The sequence below is a fragment of the Arctopsyche grandis genome, chromosome 13 (genome assembly GCF_051622035.1).
Source record: "Arctopsyche grandis isolate Sample6627 chromosome 13, ASM5162203v2, whole genome shotgun sequence".
NCBI classification, from domain to species: Eukaryota; Metazoa; Arthropoda; class Insecta; order Trichoptera; family Hydropsychidae; genus Arctopsyche; species Arctopsyche grandis.
Genome location: NC_135367.1, coordinates 16,848,604 through 16,876,257, shown reverse-complemented (window position 1 = coordinate 16,876,257; position 27,654 = coordinate 16,848,604). Strand labels below are relative to the sequence as shown.

General features: G+C 33.2%; 1 protein-coding gene across 1 annotated transcript in view; it reads right to left on the bottom strand.

The window, feature by feature from the left end:
- trh (PAS domain-containing protein trachealess) overlaps positions 1–27,654 on the bottom strand; it is a 236,811-nt gene that overhangs the window by 158,274 nt on the left and 50,883 nt on the right. Inside the window, exon 2 of the mRNA XM_077444969.1 lies at positions 27,053–27,085. Within this exon, the coding sequence (XP_077301095.1) occupies positions 27,053–27,085 (33 nt within the window). The remainder of the gene's footprint in view (positions 1–27,052; positions 27,086–27,654) is intronic.

Sequence of the window (27,654 nt, the reverse complement as noted above, 5' to 3'; positions counted from 1 at the left end):
TCTTCCACAGACAATTCGTCGTCGTCATCGGCCGTTTACGTGCCGCTTTTGCCTAAACGAAAAGGCGTTTTTCATATGTAAAACGAAACGGGCCGAATAATAGCGGGAATAAATGTCGCCTTTTGAAATTATTGCGCATAAATTAGGCTGGTGAGTGGAGAGACCAGCGGCCCTTTATGACGAAGATGAAAGGAAGCCGAGATCTGTCAAAGTGGCGACGACGAGATGGAGTACTCAAGCACTTGAGACAAAGTGCCACGCGAGGGTCACTGAACCAACAACACCGTGGTCAATCCTTTGCCGGACCCTTCCTTATGAATTCATTAATACATTTAGAAAAATCGACTTCGCATATGCATAACTATACATATAAGACGATGCCTAAAAACTGTTGAACAAGTATGCAAAAATTAGTTAAAAAAATGAGTGACTAGTAGAAGTCATCGACATTTAAGTGACAAATTTTTTTGAATGATCGTCATTTCTGGATCATCAATTGAATCATAACCTATAAAAAAAGACTGGATGTTTACCGAAAAAAAAAATTATTGCTATTATAAGATAACACTAAAAAAAGCTAACTTAAAATATTACATAGATGTAAGTTTATATATTATGTATTATATAGATGTAAGATGTAAGTTTATATATTGATGTATTCATTTCTAAAGAATATTTTTAGAGCATTTAATAATTATTTGATTAAAATTACTTCTTATTTCTCACTTTCTTGTACATATATTTCATACTTTATTGTACATATTATAATTAATAGTACAATCAACTTTATTAGATTTCGTTTTGTATTTCTCAAGTTAGATTGAGCTGAATAAATAGCATTATCAAATTATTCACATCTTCATATATATTTTTATGTATTGAGTAAGATTTTGACAATTTTAAGTGGCAAGCTTTTATTATCCGAAAAATTTGATCTTGGTATATTTTTTTCATAATTTAAAATAAGAGTATTGAAATATAGTATGCTTTTATAATATAATTGCATATATTAGATAATCTTATAAATTCACACAGTATCATTATTTTATACATCATGTCCTAATATCTATTATAACGTGAAAATCAATTTAGTTAGCTATGTAAAATGTTATGACGAATTAATAATTTCTTAAGTTTATATATTATTGTATGATATTTGAAAAGCTTAATATAATATACAATATGCATGTACGATATTTGGTAAATTTAATATCATCTATGTATCTACAACCCAAAAAATCCCGAAATCGAATCTGATCGAGTGAATTATAATAGATTTAACACTTTTACTATAAAAAAAACTGCACTGTGTGGCGTCCTATTATAACTTTCACTGTAATTAACTTATATATTAATTAAAAATTACATTCTGGGTCACACTGTATACGTAAACAGTGACACACAGCCGCGACTAATTGACAGTTGACACAATGAGACTCGAACCCGGCACACCGTGTCGTTACACGGTGACCTGTCATAACTGCCACTTAACCACCGGTCATAAAGTCGAAGAAAATACAGTGAAATGTAGTAAAAAAAACACATTTTGTTTTAATTTCGCAAAATTTATGATAAAAACCGCCCATCAATTATACAATACACTAACAATAAAAAAATTTACATCACTAATACGAATATTTTAGAGCAAATTTTTATTCATACGAATTATTTTCATGAGAGTGTGAGTTTTTAAATATTCCAAAATGTAATATATTATATTTAGATATTATAATAAAAAAACGGTATTTTTAAAAATGAGTAAAAAAGTATTGCGCAAAGTTGCAGCTTTCGCGCAAAAGCTGTCCGAGTATACACGCGCGAACTTTGAAAATTCAACAAGTAATACAAGTGTAATATAAGCCCGATGGAACAGACGAGTGTTTTGCACGCGTTATCACGACAGAATGACACGGAGGGCTGCTACCCTTCGAAGGCTCAGGTTCGTGGTTCTCCCTCTCCGTTTCGACAGGGCCCGGCGCCCTCCCGTCTGATATGTTTTTACTTACAATCGGATAGTTCAAGGGGATCGACCCTCCCTCCCTCCGGTGAAATCGTGATCAGCTGATCGGTGGGGGAGTGGCAACGAAATTAGGCCAATTTGACTCAAACTAAATCATAACAAAACCGATAAATTCATACCAAGAAGTAATTTGGATAAATTTACATACTCGATTAAAAATTATGTTTATTTTTTGTATCTAAGTTTATGATAGTTTTTTGGTAAAAGTCGGGTTTTTAGACGAGATGGACCCGCTAGACTCGGTCGACCCGCTCCTTCCTGTGATTGGCTGCTTTTTACGAGTACTTAAGTATTGCCGTGCCGTGAATAAACTCGACATTCATACATACATACATACATATGTACATACATACATATTTATATTACATCAAATTATTAATTATGTAGAAACGTAACCAAATTTGTATTGAACAACTATGGTATAAAAGGTGAATACTCTTTTTGAGGAAATCTACAATTTTCAATAAAAAATTCGTATCTCTACATATTTTTACATACATACATATGTATGTATGTATGTATATACCAGAAAGGCCTGTCAGGTAAGTCCCAATGCGCCATCTTGGCCAATTACAAACATCTTTTTACTAGACTTTTTTATGTTTCACTTCGCTAACGATACAGTCTTCCGATCGTTTTGAAACCTTTCCATTTTGCGCGGTTTGGTCAACGATGGAAATTCAAATCGATTCTGATAATTCGATGGTGAAAAGTAATCGTAATAGACACGTTTAAAATTGCAAACATTTTGGTCATCTCGACGTTTAGCGGTCAGTAACCTTATATGTTTGACTTTTCGCCACCCTCTCGTTTTGTCAGATTTTAATTGTTCAAACGCTTACAACTTTATCTTTTTCACACTACATATATCTTATAAAATTTGCATTATAGGCTCTCATTATCTCTCATATATATTCTTACTTCACTAATAGGTTGTATAATTATGACATAAGACGCTGAATTACGAGGCACTGAAAAACTCGAAATTAACATCTATGGATTTAAACTTGTATATACATTTTATTGGACATAAAAAATGATTCTTAGCCAATTTAATGGAGGAACCGTTTCAACAATGAAATCAGATAGATTGGCAAACTCTAATAGGAAACGATCGACTTAGATTCCAAATTCTATAACAAATATCCAAGTCTAACCAGCAGCATTAGAATAAATTCTTTTCAATTGAGGCCAGCTCACGGGATCGAACCCGGTGAGCTCTCGGTGCTTAGCATAAACGCAACCAGCGAGCTATATGGATATAAATCTATATAGCTAGCTAGTAATCTAAAACTAGCAGAAACGAAATTTGGCTAAAAATAAATAAATATGTACATAATAAGAAACTCGATATTTGACCATAGACGGATTTTAAAATGGGTCGAAGTCCGAGGTTAAAAAGCCCTCATACAAAACTTTCTGAGAAAGATCATTTTTGTAATATATTTTCTACAAAAAATGACACACCGTAATACCAATACCAATGAGAAATTTGGCTAATTATTTTATATACATACTTTATAATATTGATATTCCTTAAGATCTAAAGTTCAGCACTCAGACCAAGTTCTCCTGGAAACGTCCGAGTAACATCCGAGTGACCAAACAAGCGGACTCAGTCCGAGTGCACTCGAATCGTGTCAAACCGGTAATAAAGTTAGATTCTCGAAAAATAAATCCAAAATAGATTTTAACCTACAAAAGTTAAGCTTTTATAAGCTTTAAAATAATTTAACCAAATATTAACCTGCAATGCTTTTTTACTGACTTCTCAATTTTATTAACAATTAAAAACATTATAAGATATGTATTATTAAATATGAAAAATGATATATGTAGGTACATATGTATGTATGTGTGTAATGATAAAAAAAATCCAAGTGCATGTGCATATCAAAAATCATATGGATACATCATTGCATCATATCTTAACGCCCTTCGTATGTGCAATCACCGTTGCACCGTCACTGCACTTAGCTAAATAATACGAACGGTGCACGGCAAAGGTAAACGTCAAAATATTCATTCGGTAAATCTTCATTTGCGGGGGCCCCAGACTCCCGGGGCCCTTTTATGTGCAATCAGGGGTCCCGCGGCGATCGTAAACCACCCCGTCGCGACGCCTGAATTCCCCCCCGTCCCACCCCACTTTTACTCTGTTCCTGACTTACTTTCACCCCAACCGATTCGAAGTTGTTCTCCTTTAATAAAACGTCGGAATATTCGCTAAAACTGCATGACACGTGCGTCAAATGACGAAATGCATGTTCGAAGAGTTCGTTTTTGAAATTTATTTTCATTTATGTTTTTTTTTTCTGTTTTTTAGACACGAGAGGATTTAACGCTCGATTCGAAAGTTATTAGACACGGTTGTACAACACCATTGACGACGATACAACTCGTACAATGGACTGTTACTGAAAAAGAAATAAACCAAAAATTGAAACGTCTACGGACTGCATTACACGTATACATATGTATATGTATGTATAAATGTAACTCTTTTGGTCTATGAATGATTTCAAACATTTCTGAATGAATATCTTATTTTTTTATAAATGAAAATAATAATAACACTTTTTCAGTTAGATTTTTCATTTTTATTTTATATACAGCCTTGGACATACAACATATAAGGCCAGTTATAATAAAATAAAGACAACATATAAAAACATAAATGTATTTAAAAAAATCTAATTGAGAAATCACCAATTCTCTCCGTAAACTTTGATCATGAGTATGGCAAAGTGCTCAATCTGCCATAACGAGCGGGGAGCGAAAAGGGAAAAAAACTATCAGAACAGTGTGGACGATAGACGTCAGCGTGAACGAAGATGCAGTATTTTCAAACGTGTCTATAACGATTATTTTTCACCATCGTAATGGCGGACGTCATTTCCACTTATATTGATGACCAAACCGAGCAAAATGGCAAAGTTTGAAAACGATCGGATAAGAACCCAAGCTACGTCACACGACAAAATCGTTTCCGAATTAATAAAAGGTTAGTAAAAAATGGTTTTGACTGAAAATACTTGAGTATTTGAAACTACCGCATTTTACTAGCAATTCCTCTATTAAATATTTAACCCTAGTTTTCCTTCCTTGATTGATTATTATTTAAAAAAAAATGTCCATTTTACGCAAATCAATGTTTCGAGAGAAGCGATTTCTTCACGTTGTTTTTATCGTTTCTGTTTGTTTTTTCTTCTTCATGTACCCTGTCCTCCCAGACTTCTCATCCATACTCTGTCTACGGCTGCTCGGAATAGTACTCGGTTGCTGAGGCCGTACCACTGCCGAAGATTCTTTAACTAAGATGTTTTCTACGATTTTTCCCTGGATTACTAGGCGCATGTTTTTCAACATGTTTTCCCACCAAGGCCAGGACCGCGACGTTGGTTCGACGCGCCATCCATGAGATTCTCAGCATCCTTATGTATGTTCACATTCAAATAATTGAAGAATTGCGTTATTGGTTGATAAGAAAATTGATATGTTTACGATTTGCAAATAATAAGCTAATAAAGGTTTAATCGATTTTGACCCACAGTGCGGATGAAATATTCATATAAATACAACACAATTTTCCAGAATTAATATCAGTCAAGATGAAGCTCGTCGCAGTATTTCTCACGGTGTGCCTAATCCAGGTAACGAAATAAATAATTTCAATATATTTATTTAAAAACAATTTTATTAAATTTTACGATTTTGTTGCCACTTGTTTTTCAAAATATTTATATACTTTATACTATAAAACAATTTATCAATTCTGTGATAAAACATTTAAAAGGGTTTTAATATTGAATGCATCAAATAATTTGTAATAAACAAGTCATTTTTAGAGGTAATAATATAAAAATTGATGCTATAGACTAAAACTCGTTAAAACTTTTAATTTTTTAATCAAGGGCATACTATCGGCCACGTTTGGTGTAAGAGGGGGCCATAAGGTATGACGCCAAGAAATACTCCCCAATGGCCATGTAGTAGGAGGTGGAGGACCCTGTTGGGGGGGGCTTTGTTTTAATCGTCAATTAAATGGTCAAGATGATGATGGATCGGGCAGTCCAGGTGGTGCTGGAGAAGGAACTGGAGAAGATGGTAGATCGGGCAATCCAGGTGGCGATGGAGTAGGCACTGGAAATGGTGGCAAAAATGGTGGTGGAAAAGGCAGTGGAAATGGTGGCAAAAATGGAGGTGGAAAAGGCGGTGAAAATGGTGGTAAACATGGCGATGGTAAAGGCAATGGAACAAGTGGTGGAGTAGGTCGTAGATTTGGTTGTTGGATAAGTGGTGGACTAGGTGGTGGGCTAGGTTTTGGACTAGGTGGTGGATTAAGTGGTGGACTAGGTTGTGGACTAGGTGGTGGTCTAGGTAGTAGAGTGGGTGGTGGAGTGGGTGGTGGTGTGGGTGGTGAAGTGGGTGATGGTGTGGGTGGTGGAGTAGGTGGTGGAGTAGGTGGCGGAGTGGGTGGTGGAGTGGGTGGTGGTGTGGGTAGTGGAGTAGGTCCACATATCGGTGGACATCATGGTTAACATGTTGGTGGAAATGGTGGTGGAGTAGGTGGTGGAAGCAGCGGTGGAAAAGGCGACGGTTTAGATGGTGGAATGGGTGGTGGAGAAGGTGGTGGAAGCGGCGGTGAAAGGCAAAGGCCAAATGGTGGAGAAGGAAGGTAGAAATGGCGATTGAAAATAATGAAATTATAAGTACGGGGGAAATCGCGATGATACGATTATAGTACTCGTTTAAATTATCAGATTATTAAGTTATCAATTGCAGAAATTTTTATGCGCCAAATTTTTTTTATAATATTTTAATAAAAAAAATCCTGGCCGAGATTAAAAAAAGTATTATTCACAACGCATTATGGGTATTTTTATTTATTTATGTACATTGTACATAACTTTGCATATAATTTAATCCCTAAAAACACTTTTTCAATACATTTATACATTTATTTTATTTATTTATATTTATATATATATATATATATATATATATATATATATATATATATATATATATATATATATATATATATATATATATACATATGTACAAACATATGAAACATACATCATTGGAATTGACAACAGTTTCGTTTATTGCGGCTATTTACAGAGCTTGATACAAAATTCCAAACATTTTTGGCATAAATTTGACCGACTGAAAGGCGCTAAGCCAATTACGTATTTATAAATAACTACATTATAGTTACAAAACATCATTCTTGTTCTGAAAGTATTATCGCCACACAAGGGATAATCTCAGATTTGCAACGGTTTTAAAGGCGACACTCTTTCATGTAGCGGCTACCACTAATATATGAATACATATTAGTGAATACCTTCACTAATATGTGAATCTACGTCAAAAGTATTTTTAAATCCCTGAAACACACAAACAAAACTGTTATACTAGAAGTATGCACGTACATAGTACATACATACATACATACATTGCAAACAAAGATGCACTGATTTGCCTCCTCATACACTGAACTACCTCAGACTTGGTTTACTTTTCCGTTGAATTTTGAATACTGATGTGCAATGTCCAACTTTGGAATACGACCTTATTAACTATTCATAACGCGTGGGCTCGAACCCGGGGACAGCCTGACGTCTGTGTCCACGGATCCACACGACCGTAATTGACAGGACATCAGTCAAATTCGCGCTCCCGACGTCAGCGTGTTAACACGGAGCCTCGGCAATTATCCGATAGAAATGATTATCGCATATCATATATACGCTGACACATTAGAGGAAGTGCCCTGAATAACCCGGGTGAGGTATGATGATGAGGTTCGCGGGGTGCGTAATGTATGAGCCGGTTTCTTAGTCCGTCCGTCCGTCCGGTTTTGTTTGTCCGTTTGAGCCACCGACCGAACGACCGACCGGATTGATTTGTTGTGTTGGTTTCATTCATTACTTGTGGACGGGGGCCACATTATGCGACCGGTGGACACTCGGTATTGTGATCTGGCACCGTACGTGATGTGCCGTGTCGGCAAATTTACAACAAAGTCCAGCACGGTAATTAAAGCCGCAGTGTTAGCTTTGGATTTACGATTTTAAAAGTTGGCTACCCGTTATTATTGAATTATTTATTTGTTTCTTTCGTAGGGTTTGGATGTGTAAAATCCAGCATTTTAAAGGCTCGTTTATACCTATACAGCTCAAGCCGGCAATTGCACGTAAGCAGCAGTACGAAGAATGTTAAGTACATTCTACATATATGGACACATTCACATGCTCCATATGTGTTAATAACGTATCCGAAACAGCAGTAACCGACACGATCTATTCACCCTAACGTATCAAGCAAAACAGATTTTTTGGCTACTGTGGAAATAGGGCACTATTGGAAAGAGTGCACCCGTAACAGTGGCGTAGCGAAGGGGGTGGTCCGGGGGGTCTGGAACCCCCCTTGGCGGATCGCAGTCGGCGGCAAAATATCCCACTCCTGTCGCAATTGATAGTTTGTACCATTTTTGGATAGTTTTTTATCACAAATCCATGACAGATTTTTAGGACATAAACATATACTTGAAAATTTCCAATGTTTGCTTCCTGATGGAAAAAGCTCTCAACCATCAAGTGTTTTAAAAAATAAGATAAAGACTTTGTGGGAAATTTACAACCAAGATATATTTTGTGGGCCTTGCATTCTAGCTGGAGAGTTGGAAATGTGGTGACAATATATGTATTAAGTACTAGTGAAAATCGACCAAAAAACGCACTAGATGCAATTGCAATTTGCAATGCTTCAATATTCCCCAATATTTACATACTTCTAAAAATTCTAGCAGCACTTCCGGTGACAACAGCCACAAGTGAACGGAGGTTTTCCACACTACTTGCTTTATTAAATATTCATAGGGATATAAATGTTAGTGCAGAAAAAATATTAGATATGTTTACAATAAAGACGCGAAGATTGGATCTGTGAATTTCGTAATTTTTTAAAGTATTCATTATTTTTATTTTATTTGAATTTTGTTCATACTATATTTTTATTTCGTCTTTACTTTATTTTTATATTTTGTGATTTTATATTAATTAAATATAAATTATATAACTTATTTTGCCTTTTTTCCTGTCAAAACCCCCCCTTGACAAAATCCTGGCTACGCCACTGACCCGTGCTATCTAAAGAGTTGCATATGAATATTTTCAGAAACGCCATATTGTGACAAAATTGACTTGAAGCAGGCAATATTGCACCGTATCGTCTCGCTCTGTAATGTACATATGTACATATACATACGTAAGCCGCTTCTTCCATGCATTCCATAAATTCATAACTATGTAGGCAGGCCCGGGCCGATGGTATTTATTTAACGTTTTTGACCATTATGGCATTACAGGAAGAACCTAATGTGCCACAATGGCTCACATAATAAAATAATAAAATAAAATAAGAGAGGGAGAAAATAAAAAATTAATAGATACAACAAAAGCAAAAGCAAAAAATTAAGATACAAAAAATTAAAAAAAAAATACAGCATTTTACACAATCATAAAAAACTTTATAGTAATTAAATTAAAATTTAAAATAAGAAAAAATACAAATAAGGGAATGTCCTGCACCTGCAGCCTGTTCCGATAAATAAGAACAAGCTACAAATACAAAACATCCCTGCGAGGCCCAAATGGAAGAGAGTAGATTAAGATTCCACTCATACATCACATTCAAATTAAGAAAGTAATGATGAGCGCAGGTTACCAGATAAATATGTTAAAATAATATCCGATAATCTATGCTCACTGAGGTGGAAAATATCGCATTCAGGGACGGCAGCAACGATTTCATTGAGAAGTCGAATAGCTCTTGGTATAGGAGCCATTCGAAAAAGAGCTGTGCGAGCAGGAGGTACAACCATCAAATGATGATATCTACCACGCACATGATTATTAGTTACATAAAGTCCCAACTGTTCCAGCAACAACGGGCATGACGTATTACCACGCAGTAGCTGAAGAACGAAACGAATAAACGCGAAGTTTCTCCAAAGTTCAAGGGAATTATACCCAAGCATGCCCAAAAGGAAAGGAGTAGGATAGAAATATGGGTAGTACCCATACTCTTTCTTATATAGAAAACGAAGAAATGCTTTTTGCACTTTTTCGATAATAAGATAGTAGTTTGCTTCATGCGGATTCCACACAATCACATTATACTCTAGCTTGCTTCTAACAAGCAAGCTAGAAGACAATGGTATATGGCGCCCCCTGGAAAATTGGTTTTCAGCCTCTTCCCCAGCAATTTTTTTTACGCACCATGAATGCCTGGTTTGCTTTTAATATTTTCGTTGAATTCATACTAAATATCTCGTTTAATGTCACGTTTCAGCAATATTTTATTAAAATATAATGCCAAGTAACTATTTGTACCGACAACAGTTTATCGTTTGACAAATTTTCTTCATGAGTCGTTGATATTTGACAGTCGACTTCCTGCGGTTCCCGTAAATTATAATATTTTATAGTGAGTATTCCCATATCTATCTCAGTTTAAAATATAATTAATTCTATATTCGATTTCAAGTATTTCTTCTGCTAAATTCAAACATTAAAATTAATATGTACAAAAATAAATCAATATATGAGCCGTTTTATATGAAAGTGACGGAAGTCCAACCTTCAGTTCCAAAAATACTATTTCTGTTTGGCTTAATTCACAAATTATTATCACTTCTATTCGATATGTCCAGAATCTCTTAGATAGCATCTTCCTTTACAAAATTCTAAATAATCATATCAACTGTGCACCCCTTTTGGACAAAATTCTTTTTTAAATTCCTCGGTCTTCCTCCTCACGTTCAAAAGATACATTCTATATCCCCTCTTTTCATACGAACTACGCGAAAAATACCTTTTTCAGGCTTTTTATATGTATTTAATGTTTTGCAAAATATTTCTTGAATTGAAGAAAAGTGGAAATGCCACTTGCGAATATAATGGTACATACATATGTGTAGTGGTACTAAAATAAGCAATTCTCTAGATATAATATAGTAATAAATATTATTAAAAACCATTCAGGACAGTAGGAATAGATAAATTTGATTTCATCTGAAGGACCCGTTCGGCGCGTTCAAGTTTCCACATCCACAGTTCCACTCGGCAGAGCGGTCGACTTATGCAATTATTTTTTTTAAAAATTGCAAAAATGTGCATACAATGCAGCGGCCGATCGAGTGCGTATATTAGATGCCATGGCGAACCGAACCAGTCGGTACGAAGACAACGAGTCGACCCTTATTTACCGAGCACACGCTTAATCCAGATTTGCCATTATAATTGAAGTCGGCAAATTCCGAACGTGTACACCACGGAAATTTATGGGAATCGATCGATATTTATGACTGAAAAAATCCGAACAAAAAAGCGACGAGCTTTCGACAAATGACCCATTGAAAAAATATCGGCGAACATGTGACTAATTAACTCGATAAATTTATATTATGAAAGTATGCGGACTGTACTGAATATGTATGATATAGACAGAGTACAATATACACCGTCGATAATTAAATCTACTAGTTTTTCTCGTGCCGTCAGCGAAATTCCAAGTAAAAAGCGAGCCATTGTCCACACATCTCAACCTGGACTGGACGTCTATCTCAACGCAGAAGAAATTCTACCGCTATCTGCTTAACCAGGGTTGACTCGGTTCATATTGATCTGGCGACTCGATTGTATTTAGAACCTTATTATATATAGTTAAATGCACACCATTTTTCCTAATATAACTACTCCCGCACCCTTAGACTATAAATATGACTATATTAGTTTGTATTATGACTTAAAACAACATAAATATAAATCTATTTTGAAGTTAATGCAATGATTCGTACTCAAAAATTCAGACATACATCAACATAAACACAATCACATGGTTTAGTGTGATCGGTAGACGATCATAGTATCTTAAAGTCATATGATCTGATCCAATTTCCAATATCATACTTAGTAACATGGTATGCTATAAAGAAAATATAGATTTGATTGTTCATACTTCGTTCAATTTATAAAGAAACCGGCCTGAAAATCAGTACAAGATCCTAAAATTATACATAAACGCATCCTTTCCGTAGAGTGGGGAATAAGCTTTTGTAAATGGAATGATTTGTATGTATAGGTATGTACATATATCTTCCAAAGCGAATTGTACATTGATAGCGAACCTAGCAAAAAAAAAACGCAAGATGTATTTTGTGTTATAAGGCAAGAAAAATCTCGAAAAAAACTTTCATTCCATCTAATAAATACTTCGATATGTATTTTTTTCTTTTTATTATACTTATATAATAAAAACAACGTTGAGTCAACCCTGTAGTCGATGAACTGTGGTGAAGCTGGACGGACAGAGGCGGCCAAGGAACTAATTTGAAATGGTAATGACGTCAGCGCACATGTCCTGCGTCAGGCCTGAGGCTCTGAAAGGACCCCGGCCGCGGCAAGGACCTCGAGTCCTCCGTCTTGGACCTCGGCACAAACGGACGACGATTTAAATACATATCATTGACTGTCATTTCAATACCCACATACCTACTCCATTAAAAATATTTTTTAAATTCGTTTCTAGCACACAAACCTTCTTGACCAGACAAAAACTACATAGGTATGTATGTATTATAAAATGCACTCTCGACGTGATTTTTTGAGTTCTGTTGAAGCATTCGAAAATGGATCAACGGGACTTGAAGAGGCAAAATCGCCAAGATGCCATATAAAGCCTTCGGACTCGTGCCCGACCCACTTTTTACTATGTCATTCTCTAAATCGATCGTTTTTACCTTTAGACCGGATGCCGTTCGTTTTGAAGTGAAATTTAAGCCCCTCTATATATGTATATGTACATACATATATCTACATACATACATAAAAAGCTATAGACTATGAAATATATTTATATTTTATGTATTATATAATATTTCACGACTGTTCGAAGATATACGAGTGGTCAGAGAAGATGTTCTGATCAATGAGCATCGAATATTTTGAGATTCATAATTCAGAAAATTGTCACAAAAATCCACTAGGAAAAACGATTAAAAATTTCATTTGATTTTTCGTATAAAAATTAACTTGAAAGATTTTCATTTTTTAAATAATTTAATCGTATCATATTAAAAATAAGTGATAGTGAAAAGTTTATTCAACAATTATGTATATAAAATTTTTAGTGTTTCGCAATTACTAATTCACATCAATAATCTCAACATTTTTGCAAGAACTGCTGAGTGCAGTTTGACTGTCATCGATGGTAACATTTGACTGTCAACTAGCTGAACCCGGCATGCGTTGCAATGCCACAATAACGCATACAATTCCTGTTCCCATTCCCGTTCTCATTCCCGTTCCCGTTCCCGTTTTCGTTCCCGTTCTTGTTCCCATTTGTCGAAAAAATGCAGACAGCGAACACGTTGGTTGCAACGCGAAAACATTTGAAATTATAGAGTTGCTATGACACTCATTCCCGTTTTTTTCACAGTAATCTTTCCGGACATGCATACAACAAATCCTGAAAGTTCCATCGTAATCGGTTCAGTGGCTTAGGAGCCTATTCGAGACACCCAATACAGACATGCATTATATATGTACATACATATATACATAGATGTACATAAAAGATATCTTAAATTAGAGCTTATAAGCACCTCGAATTTGCTGATATTATAAAATACTACCCAATCTGTCTCTATGATACTATATAATTATTTTGTAATTGGCGAAGAAATCGCATTAGGGTTTACCTGTTAGGCTTTCCTGGTATATGTGTATATGAATAAAATAAAAATAAAATAATCAAAGGCTTTCGATCAATATGAATCAAAATTTAGATTCTGCCTACTGCTAAGATTACTCGAATTAAATACATACGTATGTAATTCCTATGCAAAAATTACATACATATGTACATAATAATTGTAATATGAATTTAAATCAATTCCAAAAATAAAAATTATTTAATTACTATTGAATACCAGTTAAATCAAAAGCAGCAAATGTGAAAAGAATAAAGATCACACGTTTATAAAAGGGATTTTTTCGCATCGAAGTTCACGAAGTGTCGCTAGCAAAAAGGGTGAAAGCATACAGACGTTCACACGCTTGCTTATATGCATTAAAAATATAATCCAACGAGGAGTTGTTACGCTTTTTTTCGGGTCGATGTGAGGCTCAATAACCGTTTATTGCGATCGGTATCGAGAGCTTAATGGAGGCTAAACGGGAAATTATGCGCGATTAATTATGACGTGTTGCCGGCTAACTCAAAACCCGCAATTAAAATTAAACGATCCATCGAAAAATCGATTAAGCCGGTCACCTGTCTGCCACCTATCTCGGTGCAGTGATGCACAACCAGCCAGACTGATTGATAAACAGCATCTGCATACATAAAATGCATGTATGTACATACATAGATACAGTTCCATTCTGGATTCACTGTGTTAAAAGTGCGAGTATGTACATATATACAAATAAGCTTTACCAAAATTTCTCTTAGTATACAGTATAATATTAGCAGTATATTTAAAAATAACAATTAGCACACTAGTCGCTTTGGAGCAATCTGTTAGACGAGTGTGCTTGATTAATTGATGTCTGATAAAAATAAAAATAATCAAATCTAAACGAATGTCTTTACCTATGCAAAGATTCGTTCCTCATCATTAGAGGTCGGAATCTGAAGGGGCCGGAATCGCGCCGCCTATTGTTCCTTTGTTGTAAATCCTTTGTAAAAAAGGTTCGGCAAACCTTTAACAATGCATTTACAATCTTTGAACAATAAACAGCCCCTTCAGATTCCGGTCTCTACTCATCATACATTTTTTTATGGCAAAATTTTACGTCCTCTTAGAACTTATGTTAAGTAAGATGCGTGTATGCATTTCATATGGGAATAATGATGAAAAATAGTTACATATGTTACAAAGTACTTTCCAATAGTGCATAGGAATAGATAGCTATATAAAGCATAATAACATATACAAAGCTATCAAAATGAGAGACTTTTGTTTCATCAAAGCGCCGAGTCGAGTGAAATGCAGTTTTATGAATACGAAATGTCAATAGATGACATATTGTGATCGTGATAAAATTCGACGGAATTGTATTAATATCGGTCCCTGATCACATTTTCATGATTAAAAAAAAGGTTTTTGAATGTGTGTTAGTATATTTATATATTTTTACTTTATCTATGTACGCAGTAACAATAGATGAAGTTCGAACTCAGAATCGATGACTGATCACGTTTTCATGATCTAGAAAAAATGTGTGTGTGTGTGTGTCTGTGTGTCAGTGTATTTTAGGTATTTTTTGGACACCGTTAGTCCTATTGAACTGAAACTTAGTATCAGTTACTGAAATTCTTATCGATTCGACGTAATTTTTTTTTCAAATGTTTAAGTTGACCGGAAATGGTACCTCCCCTTATACATAGGTGTACTCTTTTTTTAAGTTTTTGAATCAATTATCTCCCAAACCGCTAACTGAATCGGACTGAAATTTTTTTACATGTAATAAGAAATAATAATTTTTATAACTTTATATTTTTTAAATATTTTTATCTGGACCGGAAGTAGTACTTTTACCCTAGAGAATCGAGGTTTTTTTATGTTTTTCTCAGAAACCTTTTGGTTTATTGAACTGAAATTTCATATCTAGAGTTCAAGCGTAATACCAAATTATGTATAAAATTTGGCAAGCATCCCTCAACCGGAAGTGACAGTTTACTCTTGTTCGATTTTTTTCTTCCACTATTTTTTTGACCTCTTAAACATGTGCGTTCTTCGCGAAAAAAATCAAGAATAATTCTTCTATCAATGTGATGAAAATAAAAAAACGACTAAATTTAATAAACCGAAAGATGGATATAACAAAATCCGACAGCTGGAAGTAGAACTTTTGTTTTGAGTAAGTTTCCCTACATTTGCGCTCAATTTGTAACGAATTTGAACTAAAAAACGCATCAAAAAATCTTAAAAACTTAACAGTTATAATAGGTTCAACTATTAAGTGAATTTCTGCTTATGAAACTACAAGTTGTCCTAATATGGAATTAAAAGAAAATACTAGATAAAACACTCGGTATCATAAGAAAGAAAGTATTCCAAAAGTTACTGACCTTCTACTAGATTCGTATTGTAGGAAATCAAAACCAAAAATTTTAATTCAAACTTACCGACAAGACACCAAATTAAATTATTAAAATAAAATGCAATTAATATTAACTAAACAAACACCTGCCCTCCCGGAGACGTCATTAAACACTGAAAGTCCACCGTCCAATTTGCAAAAAGGTTGCTAACCGCTGATGAAAAAGCATCGATGCACAGCGAATAAGTCGATTAACGACAGTGGGTCGTACCGTAATAATTTCTTAATAAAAAATGATTTTTTAAGGTCGTCTAATCAGTATAATTTCAACGATCGTGTGTAATATTTTTTTACGACCATATTACTTACTGCACACTATTTTCAACAATATATAAAAAATAAATATTTAAATATGTATTTAAATTTTATACACATTGAAAAAACTCGGCAAAAATAAGATAATATAATAATTTATATTATTGTTTATATACATTAAACGGTGAAGAATAAAGAACGGTAAAATTGACATTGATAAAATAATACAGCAAAACGAATCGATTCTGAAGTGTATGAGAATTTTATTAAGCCCATAACTACCTTGCACACATTACGGGGCACCCATCGTCGGACATCAGATTCTTAATCAGAATTTGAACCGAAACCCGTAATTTGTACCCCGATTTCGAGGTCCCCGCAATAAATCACCTAAGAAAACCCCCTGAATATATACTTTGATCTATCTGTATGCGTACTTATTTATTAATATATGTATATATACATAATACACATATAAATATAATACACATTTTCGAATAACAACATACGGCACAGGAGGAAACGGTTCGGCCCCGGACCGGTTATTGTTTTGCGGTTCAAATCGACGACCGGGTCAAACGGGGCTGATCTAATCTGCGGTCGAAATAGGGTTGACCGGATAGTGTCCTCACTCGTGAAATCACTGACGTTGCTTACATCAGATTTTATAAACACAGAACTATTTACTATACGTATTGCCCGTTAACATTTCAACAAGCTGTGATTTTGAAAATGATTTTCAATACATGTACATATGTATGTGTATGTACACAGTTTTTTAATTTTATTTTAATCCAATTTCTATACTACTGTATGTATATTTATAAATATTATTTTTTCAATCCTGGATAGGTACATACATATTACATTGTTTCGACGAAATTATATAATACTGTTTAATAACAATATTTAAATATCCTTGGCAACCTGATTTTTTAACGGATGATTTTCAGTGATATTCTAATCGGGTCCAATTTATCAAATGGCCAGTAGGTTTGCACAAAAATATATAACATATTTTATATATATTTATTATTTTATTACTAATAATAAAAAAAAACACATTGCTGACGAGCATAAGTTTATCGATGATGTTATTTAGTGACAGTTTTCTTAAAAATTTAAATCTTAAACAAACAGTTTCCCGAAACCCGTAGAAATCTACTGGAAAACATGTAAGTATACATATATTTAAATTGTATCTTAATTGAATGCGTCGAATAAAAAAAGCCTGATAAGCAAGCATTTTTTATCGTAAAACGCCAGCTTCGCGGTTATATGCGAACGAATCCGTGCGTAACCATCAAACTGAGTTACGCACGGAGTTTGAATTGTGCAGAGTGGCGAAAATCAACGAATATATCTAATATATAAAATCAACGAATACATCTAATAAATAATGTATGTATGTATGTAACCTTCGTTCATTGGGTCGTAGACGACACGTTTGATTTATTTTTCATAGGCGCTGATTCGATTTTTTTTTTATTCAAAGCATTCGTAGTCCCCGGGGGCGGAGGTGCCGAGGGCGAAGGCTTCGGGGGCGCAGGCGCCAGATTCTGGTATACATACAATTTTGAAAGAGACAGTATATATGTTTGTTTGTTCGTGAGTCAATTTAATAAAAAAAAAAATAAATGAGTATTATGAATATATATATATATATATATATATATATATATATATATATATATATATATATATATATATATATATATATATATATATATATATATATATATATATAAGAACGGTAAAACCCCAGGGGAAGATAATATTCCCATTGACTTACTAAAATGTGGCGGCCCCCCCCTAATTAATATCTTAGCTAGGCTTTTCAGCAAATGCATCCAGAACCAAGTTATACCAGAAGGATGGAATAACGCAACTATCATTTTAATACACAAAAAAGGCGACAAAAGCGATATCAAGAACTACCGACCCATTAGTCTACTTTCAGCGGTCTACAAGCTCTTCACGAAGGTTATTACAGAAAGGCTGAAGAATATCCTCGACGAGAACCAACCTATAGAGCAGGCAGGGTTTAGGGCAAATTTCAGCACAATGGACCACCTCCAAGTAGTTGGCGAACTAATCGAGCGCGCCAACGAATATCAACGGCCATTGTGCCTAGGTTTCGTCGATTATGAGAAAGCCTTCGATACAGTTAGTCATAATGCAGTACTTAACGCTCTAAAAACACAGGGAGTGCCGGAACCCTATGTGGGACTGTTAGCTGCAATATATAAGAATGCCACAGCTTCGGTTAAAATTTTTTCAGGTACAGATAGATTTAGCATAGGAAAAGGAGTAAGACAAGGAGATACAATCTCGCCCAAGTTATTCAATGCGGTGCTTGAGGGAGTTTTCAGGAAATTGGATTGGGATACAGCCGGAGTAAGCATCAATGGTCGCTTTTTGAGTCACCTTCGGTTCGCAGACGATATAGTTTTAGTAGCTCGTGATTCAGCTGACCTACTTATCAGACTAACACAGCTGGACAGGGAAAGTAGAAAAGTAGGATTAAAAATTAACGTAGATAAGACTAAACTAATGTTCAATAGTTATTGCATGCCTGATAGCATCCCCTTAGATGATAAACCAGTAGAAGTAGTAAATAATTATTTATATTTAGGTCAAATAATTGACATGTCTGGTAGTAAAAATGAAGAGATAAAGAGACGTATGAAATTAGGGTGGAGTGCATTTGGACGGATGAATGCTGTTTTTAAATCAAAAATGCCACTCTGCCTGAAGAAAAGGATCTTTGATCAATGCGTTTTGCCAGTGATGACGTATGGATGTGAAACTTGGACACTGAACGCCAAGATGCAAAATAAAATCCAATGCACTCAAAGAAGTATGGAACGCTGTATGCTTGGCATAACGAGGAAAGACAGGAAGCGGAACACGTGGGTGAGAAATATGACAAGGGTAGTGGACATAGTGGATAGAGTGAAGAGATTGAAATGGCAATGGGCGGGTCACGTAGCTAGGAGGATGGACGAAAGGTGGACAAAAGAAGTGCTTGAATGGTACCCGAGAGAAGGCAAAAGAGTAAAAGGAAGACCGCAAGGAAGATGGGTGAACGAAATTAGGAAAATGTGCGGAATGAGATGGATGAGTGTTGCGCAAAACAGAGACGAGTGGAAGCGTGTTGGAGAGGCCTTCATCCAGCAGTGGATGGCGAATGGCTGTAAATGATGATGATGATGATATATATATATATATATATATATATATATATATATATATATATATATATATATATATATATATATATATATATATATATATATATATATATATATATATACATATGTATATATATATATATATATATATATATATATATATATATATATATATATATATATATATATATATATACATATGTATATATATATATATATATATATATATATATATATATATACATATGTATATATATATATATATATATATATATATATATATATATATATATATATATATATATATATATGTATATATATATATATATATATATATATATATATATATATATATATATATATATATATATATATATATATATATATATATATGCAGTGGCGGACTGGGACTGAAATCAGTGCATGCCAGGAGTCAAAGGGGGCCCCACCCAGGGTTAAAAAAATTTGTCCCCCCCCCCCATATAACAAAATTTTCTTCTTTCCATCCCGCTAAAAATCAAGGGCAAAAAATAAATAAAATTTTCAAAAATGGGAATAAACAAATTTAGGTACAAGAAAAATGGCAAAAGCAAAATAGATCCATAAATTACATTGTATATTTCGTTTTAATCCTTGTCCTAGGTAAATAGAATGCATCATAAAAGAATGCGGCATAAAAGCGGCTTTTACTTTCGGTAGAAAACAATCAGGGACGTCATTTCAGCTTTTTCTTGGGGGGGGGGGGCAGGCAAAGATTGGTCAAATTGATGAAAATTTTTTTCCAAAAATTTTCACATGGTCGCAAAATGGTTAACAAAAGTCGACCATCAAAATGTATCACAATAAAGTAAAGGCGAACTTTCTAACGATTCGCTCAATGGGACGAACAATTTCCAAGAATGTTACCCAAGGCATACCACTTAAAAACCAAAATATATTTGCTTCAAAATAATAAAATCTTTTTTTTTTCAAAGCACATAGCAGCGATTATTTTATTAGTTACACAAAAGTAACATAATATAAGAAATAAACGCAGCATTCATAGATCCATAGTATCTCATTAATCATTAAATTCATAATATTTTCTAAATTCGCCTATTCCTTAATTTAGGGGGGCGAGTGCCCCCCCCAAATTACGTCCCTGAAAACAAAAAATGCATAATATTTTCAATTTATGTTAATCGAAAATCGAAATTTTGGGGAGGGGCCCCTATCCTATGTTTCTATATACATGGATGTGTCTAGATTAGGAATAGATTTTATATTCGGAAACTGTTTAAAATTGTGTATTTAAATCTTACTATATCGTCGAAGTATAATCAAATATTATTTTGAAAGTATGTATGAAGTAAATTTAAATCGCTGGTTGATGATGAATCGTCCTATCAAAATTGTTTTAAGCAGTTCAGTTTATATTATTCACGGAAATTTGTTTATTCCCATTTTTATTTCATTAGGTAGTTGTTACATAGGTTGGAAATATTACATAACCTTGAGGTTGGAAATGGGCCCGGTAAAAGGGCCCACGCAAATGTTGAAACTTACATTTCGAGCCTAATAAAAAAAGTTAACCGATCCTTGGGCTGTTAAAGCAGGTATTAGTTGTTTGTGTATATCGTAAGAAATTTGTTTTGTTGAAATACCCAAACTCTAGGTCCCAAAGTGCAATATCCTATAAATTTTTACACACGTGAAATAGTTAAAAAGTTATTTAATTTTACTGAGGGCCCATATTTTCTAACGGATAGTGGGGCCCACATGCCATCGGGCATGTACGCTTGTATGGCCAGTCCGCCACTGTATATATGTATATATATATATATATATATATATATATATATATATATACATATGTATATATATATATATATATATATATATATATATATATATATATATATATATATATATATATATATATATATATATGCATATATTTGTAAAATTATGTATTACATTTGTATATATAATATGTTCATCAGTACAATGTGTGGTCCAGTATTAATAATGTCGAAGTGATCTCGAGTGATTATCCCCCCTTCAGTGAGAGGGTCCCGAGGGTTATTGGCTGTGTAGTTTTTGTTGTCCAGGGGCATAACTCACACTTGTGGCTTAATCAATTTGCTTGGAAAACCCTCAGTATGTTGCCGTTGTCTTATTACCTCGTTCATGCCACGTAAAAACCACATAAAAATGGAAGCGTATAGCGTAAAATCTAGTAAATGATAATTTTTATGCCGGTTATATGCAGCCCGTGACTTATAGCTAGTCACCGGACCCAGACGGTGCCGCGTATTGTTCAAAGGTTGTAAATGCATTGTTAAAAGTTTGCCGAACCTGATAGCACTGTGACTATCCTACCTCTATTTATAGTCATATATAAGCTAGTGGTTATATTTAACTTGTTATTAATTATAAACATTTTGGCGGAAAATACATTATATGATTTGAATACTTTTTAATAATTTTTATGTACATATGTTAATTTATTTATTATTATTATGAGGGCGGTAAAAAGCCGATGGACCCAAAGGATTTGTTACTGGATACAAAAAAAATTGCAATCAAATAACAATAAAACATTCGGATGTGACCAACCCACGACATTATATATGTATGTATATGAGGAATATAAGAAGTATAAAATCAAAATTCGATACTGAAACATACACATATATATTTTATTTTTACATAGATATATAACATTCAACAACGATCAGATAAAATTGGCAAACTCTAATAAGAAACGATCGATTTGGAGTCAGAAATACCCCCAAATTTAACCAGCAGTATAGCGGATCGAACCCCTCTGATCACTTGGTGCTTAACGTACAAGCTACAATTAAGCCACACTGCTGGCTATAAAAAAAAAAAATATATATATATATATATATATATATATATATATATATATATATATATATATATATACATATATGTATATATATGTATATATATATATATATATATATATATATATATATATATATATATATATATATACATATATGTATATATATGTATATATATATATATATATATATATATATATATATATATATATATATATATATATATATATATATATATATGTAATATGTACGAATAAACGTTCACACATATCGGCTTTGAGAGCATTTCCGATGCAAATGTAGGGAAACTTACATAAGATAAAAGTTCTACTTCCGGCTGTCAGATTATAGAGTAATAATAATAATAATATTTTTTTATTCCAGACGATAGGGAGAATAGTGCAATTAAAGTTAAAGACGTTAGTGTTTTAAGTAAAGTATGTAGATATGTAGGTAGCGATCACAGATTAGTCCGGGCCCGAATGGCCATTAATATAAATTGCGAACGTAGAAAACTCTAAACGCTCTAGATTTTGCTCAACTAAGGTCTAGGAAAAAGGAATTCGAAATCGAACTTGGAAATAGATACGAAAAACTAAATCCAGAAGCAGACATCGAGGAATTAAACACTATCTATTAGCTCGGTTCTAACCTCAACTGGTAAGAATTTAGGTGGATTCAGGAAACAGATTAACAGTGTATATATACATATATATATATATATATATATATATATATATATATATATATATATATATATATATATATATATATATGTATGTATATATATATATATATATATATATATATATATATATATATATATATATATATATATATGTATATATATATATATATATATATATATATATATATATATATGTATATATATATATATATATATATATATATATATATATATATATATATATATATACATATGTACAAACATATGAAACATACATCATTGGAATTGACAACAGTTTCGTTTATTGCGGCTATTTACAGAGCTTGATACAAAATTCCAAACATTTTTGGCATAAATTTGACCGACTGAAAGGCGCTAAGCCAATTACATATTTATAAATAACTACATTATAGTTACAAAACATCATTCTTGTTCTGAAAGTATTATCGCCACACAGGGGATAATCTCAGATTTGCAACGGTTTTAAAGGCGACACTTCTTCATGTAGCGGCTACCGCTAATATATACCTTCACTAAACTTTTTAAGTTAAGTTTAAATTCCTGAAACACACAAACAATCACATTCCATAGATAAAGTACTAAACAACATTATTCAAAGCTTAATATAAAAATATCGAGAGGTAACAGCAAGGTAAAAATCATATAAATATAAAATTTTCTATAATCTTGCAACTTATTTGGTAATAATTTTGGAAAATCTGTCACACATAACAGTCGTAGATTATTCGAAAATGAAAATTTCACACTTCAAATGATTGAAGAATTGCGTTATTGTTTGATAAGAAAATTAATATGTTTGCTATATTTATAATTTAAAATTTTCTACGTTTTGCAAATAACAAGCTAATAAAGGTTTTATCGATTTTCTCCCACTATTAAACCCACAGTACGAATGAAATATTCATATATAAACAACACGTTTGTCCAGAATCAATATCAGTCAAGATGAAGCTCGGCGCAGTATTTCTCACGGTGTGCCTAATCCAGGTAACGAAATAAATAATTTCAATATATTTAAAAACAATTTTATTAAATTTTACGATTTTGTCGCCACTTGTTTTCCAAAAAAAAAAAGTATTATATGTACATATAACTTATATAATATAAATTTTTAAAGAAGATGCTATTAAAATAATATTTTATATAGACAAAATCGCGAATATTTACATACTGTATACTATAAAACAATGTATCAACTTTGTGATAAAATCCTTTAAAAGGGTTTTAAATATTGAATGCATCAAATAATTTGTAATAAACAAGTCATTTTTAGAGGTAACAATATAAAAATTGATGCTATAAACTAAAACTTTTAATTTTTTAATCAAGGGCATACTATCGGCCACGGTTGGAAGAGGGGGCCAGAAAGTAGGACGCCAAGAAGTACTCATCAATGGCCATGTAGTAGGAGGTGGAGGACCCTGTTGGAGGGAGCTTTGTTTTAATCGTCAATTAAATGGTCAAGATGGTGATGGAGATGATGATGGATCGGGCAGTCCAGGTGGTGCTGGAGAAGGAACTGGAGAAGGTAGTGGATCGGGCAATCCAGGTGGAAATGGTGGTGGAGAAGGTGGTAGAATGGCAATGAAAAGTCGTCAGGGTTGTAATGGCAATGGGAATGACGTTTGTAATGGCGGCGAAGATGATGGCGGAAACGGCGGTAAAAAAGGCAAAGGTTTAGGTGGTGTACTAGGTGGTAAACATGGCGGTGGAAATGGTGGTAAACATGGCGGTGGACATGGTGGTAAACATGTTGGTGGAAATGGTGGTGGAGTAGGTGGTGAAAGCAGCGGTGGAAAAGGCGACGGTTTAGATGGTGGAATGGGTGGTGGAGGAGGTGGTGGAAGAAGCGTTGGAAAAGGCCTTCATATAAATGGTTTATCGGGAGGAAACGGCGATGGAATACGCCCAAGTATAGGTTGAGCACGTTGGTAGGCACTTTGGTAGGTAGAAATAAATGGCAGGCGAAAATAATGAAAATATAAGTACGGTGGAAATCGCGATGGTATGCATGGGAATACGTTTATAGCACTCGTTTAAATTATCAGATTATTAAGTTATCAATTGCAGAAATTTTTATGCGCCAATTTTTTGTTATAATATTTTAATAAAAAAAATTCCTGTGCAAGATTAAAAAGAGTACATATTATTCACAACGCATTATGGGTATTTTTATTTATTTATGTATATACATATGTAGATACATTCCTTTGTATATAATTTAATCCTTAAAACACTTAATATGTAAGTCAGAATCACAGACGTACAAAAAAAAATATGTTGAAAAAAAAATTTCTTTATTGTTGAATGAAACTACCAACCAATCCTATGGAGATAACATGATTAAGATCACGCATAAAATCAAGATTAGCAAAAACCTTTTTAGATTAGCAATCATACGACAGCATGGCTCATGAGTTGAATCATATGGCTGCGAAAACGACTTAAAAGTGACTAAATTACTTCATTAAAAAAAGGGACTAAATTACTACTCAAGACAAAAATTACTACTTCCAGTTAAGAAAAAAGTATTTGAAAATTAAAACCAATTTATAAAATTCAATATATGTACATTAGAATTTCCAATTATTCAACTTCATCGACAATTCGAATATCGAATAGTAAAATTCTAAATATTCGGATAGTTTTAAACAATAGAAAACAGTGTGAAATATTAATTCAAAATAATTTAAATGACTGGGGTATATACACATATTTACAGTAAAAAGAAAGAGTAAATTTATCGTCATACATAAACTTTATTTTAATTTTAAAAATACATATTTTAATAATGCGTTAAATGTTTCAAAATTTAATCTCGCCCTTAAGAGGGCTGTACACCCGAAACCTTAATTTTGTTGCCGTTCCTTTCTTCAATATATATATTTAGTGAATGTAAATATATATTGAGTGAATGCGACAATATATATCAATACATTGAGTGAATGCTACAGTTGCGCTTCAACCAGATAAAACGTATTTTAAATTGACAAAATCGAGGTTTCGTATTCTCCTATTTTCTCCTCCGAAACTGGACCAATTGAAAAAAAATTTCATCATCGGTATGAGAAAGATATTTTCTATGCAACTGTGCGCGTATTTTTTTTTTCAAAATCGACCGTTAAATAAGCACGCTGGACTCTTTTCGTGGGTGTAAAAAAGAGGCGATTTTATAGATGTTTGGCGGCTCCTAGCTCCTATAAAAAATAATTAATCAAAAAAATAAAAGCACAGATGCCAATGGTAGATATCCATAGCATATTAAAAAATAATTTCTCTAGTGCCATAATTGAGGAAGGGAGAAGTGTAATACGTTTGTATGGACAAGGCGCTGGTGTCCAGCCCTCTTAAGAGGGCTGGACCTCAGCGCCTTGTCCATACAAACGTATTAGACTTCCTACCTCAATTATGGCACTAGAGAAATTATTTTTTAATATGCTATTTATATCCACCATAGGCATGTTTCAATTTTTTTATTTTTTTGATGAATTGATTTTTAATTTATTTGATTTTTTGATTCGCATGATCGCATGATCACAAAAATTCATCTATTGTTACTAAGTATAGATAAAGTATAGAGAGATCTATTTAAGATCTATCTAAAAACATTATTTATTTTATTGGCCTATCAGTTTTTTGTCAGTTAAGGATTAAGATTTTCTACTTTTAAGATTAACAGTTTAATACGGATGCAGTAACAACCTCAACAATTTTGGGATTTTTTTCTATTACTGGATTGATAAATCCAAGAGACTATACACAAATGATAACATAATATTATCAGCCTTTCATTCACCCAATCATCATTGAAAATATATAATTGAATTGAATTAACTCACCGATCAGACCAGCACAGCGCATCCTCGCGATACCTGAAAGTAAACAAAAATAAAGTAAAAAACATAAATACAACATTTAAAATACAAAATTTAAATTATTTAACCCATGACTCTATCTATGTATTTGAGGAATATAAGGACACAAAATAAATACGATAATTTAACATACATGCACGTTCACACATACCGGCTATGAAAGCACTTTCGATACAAACTGAGCGCAAATGTGGGGAAATTTACACAAGACAAAATTTCTACTTCTTGTCGTCGGATTTTTTTCAAAATTTCATTTTTTCTAGATCATGAAAACTTGATCAGTATGATTGTAAAATACTCATGTGCAGAAATAAATGGATTAAAATGGAAACTTCCAGCACAAATGGTTAATCTAAATAACGAATAATGAACCTGGATGTTGACAATGATGATACTAATGAATTAATTGAATAGAATTCGGCACCCACACTTAAGCGAAAAAAATCACGCTTCCGGCTTATTATATTTAGTGATATTTATTTTTATTTTCATCACATTGATACAACAATTACATGTACTTGAATTTTTACGTGAAGAGTACACATGTCAAAAGGGTCGAAAAAAAT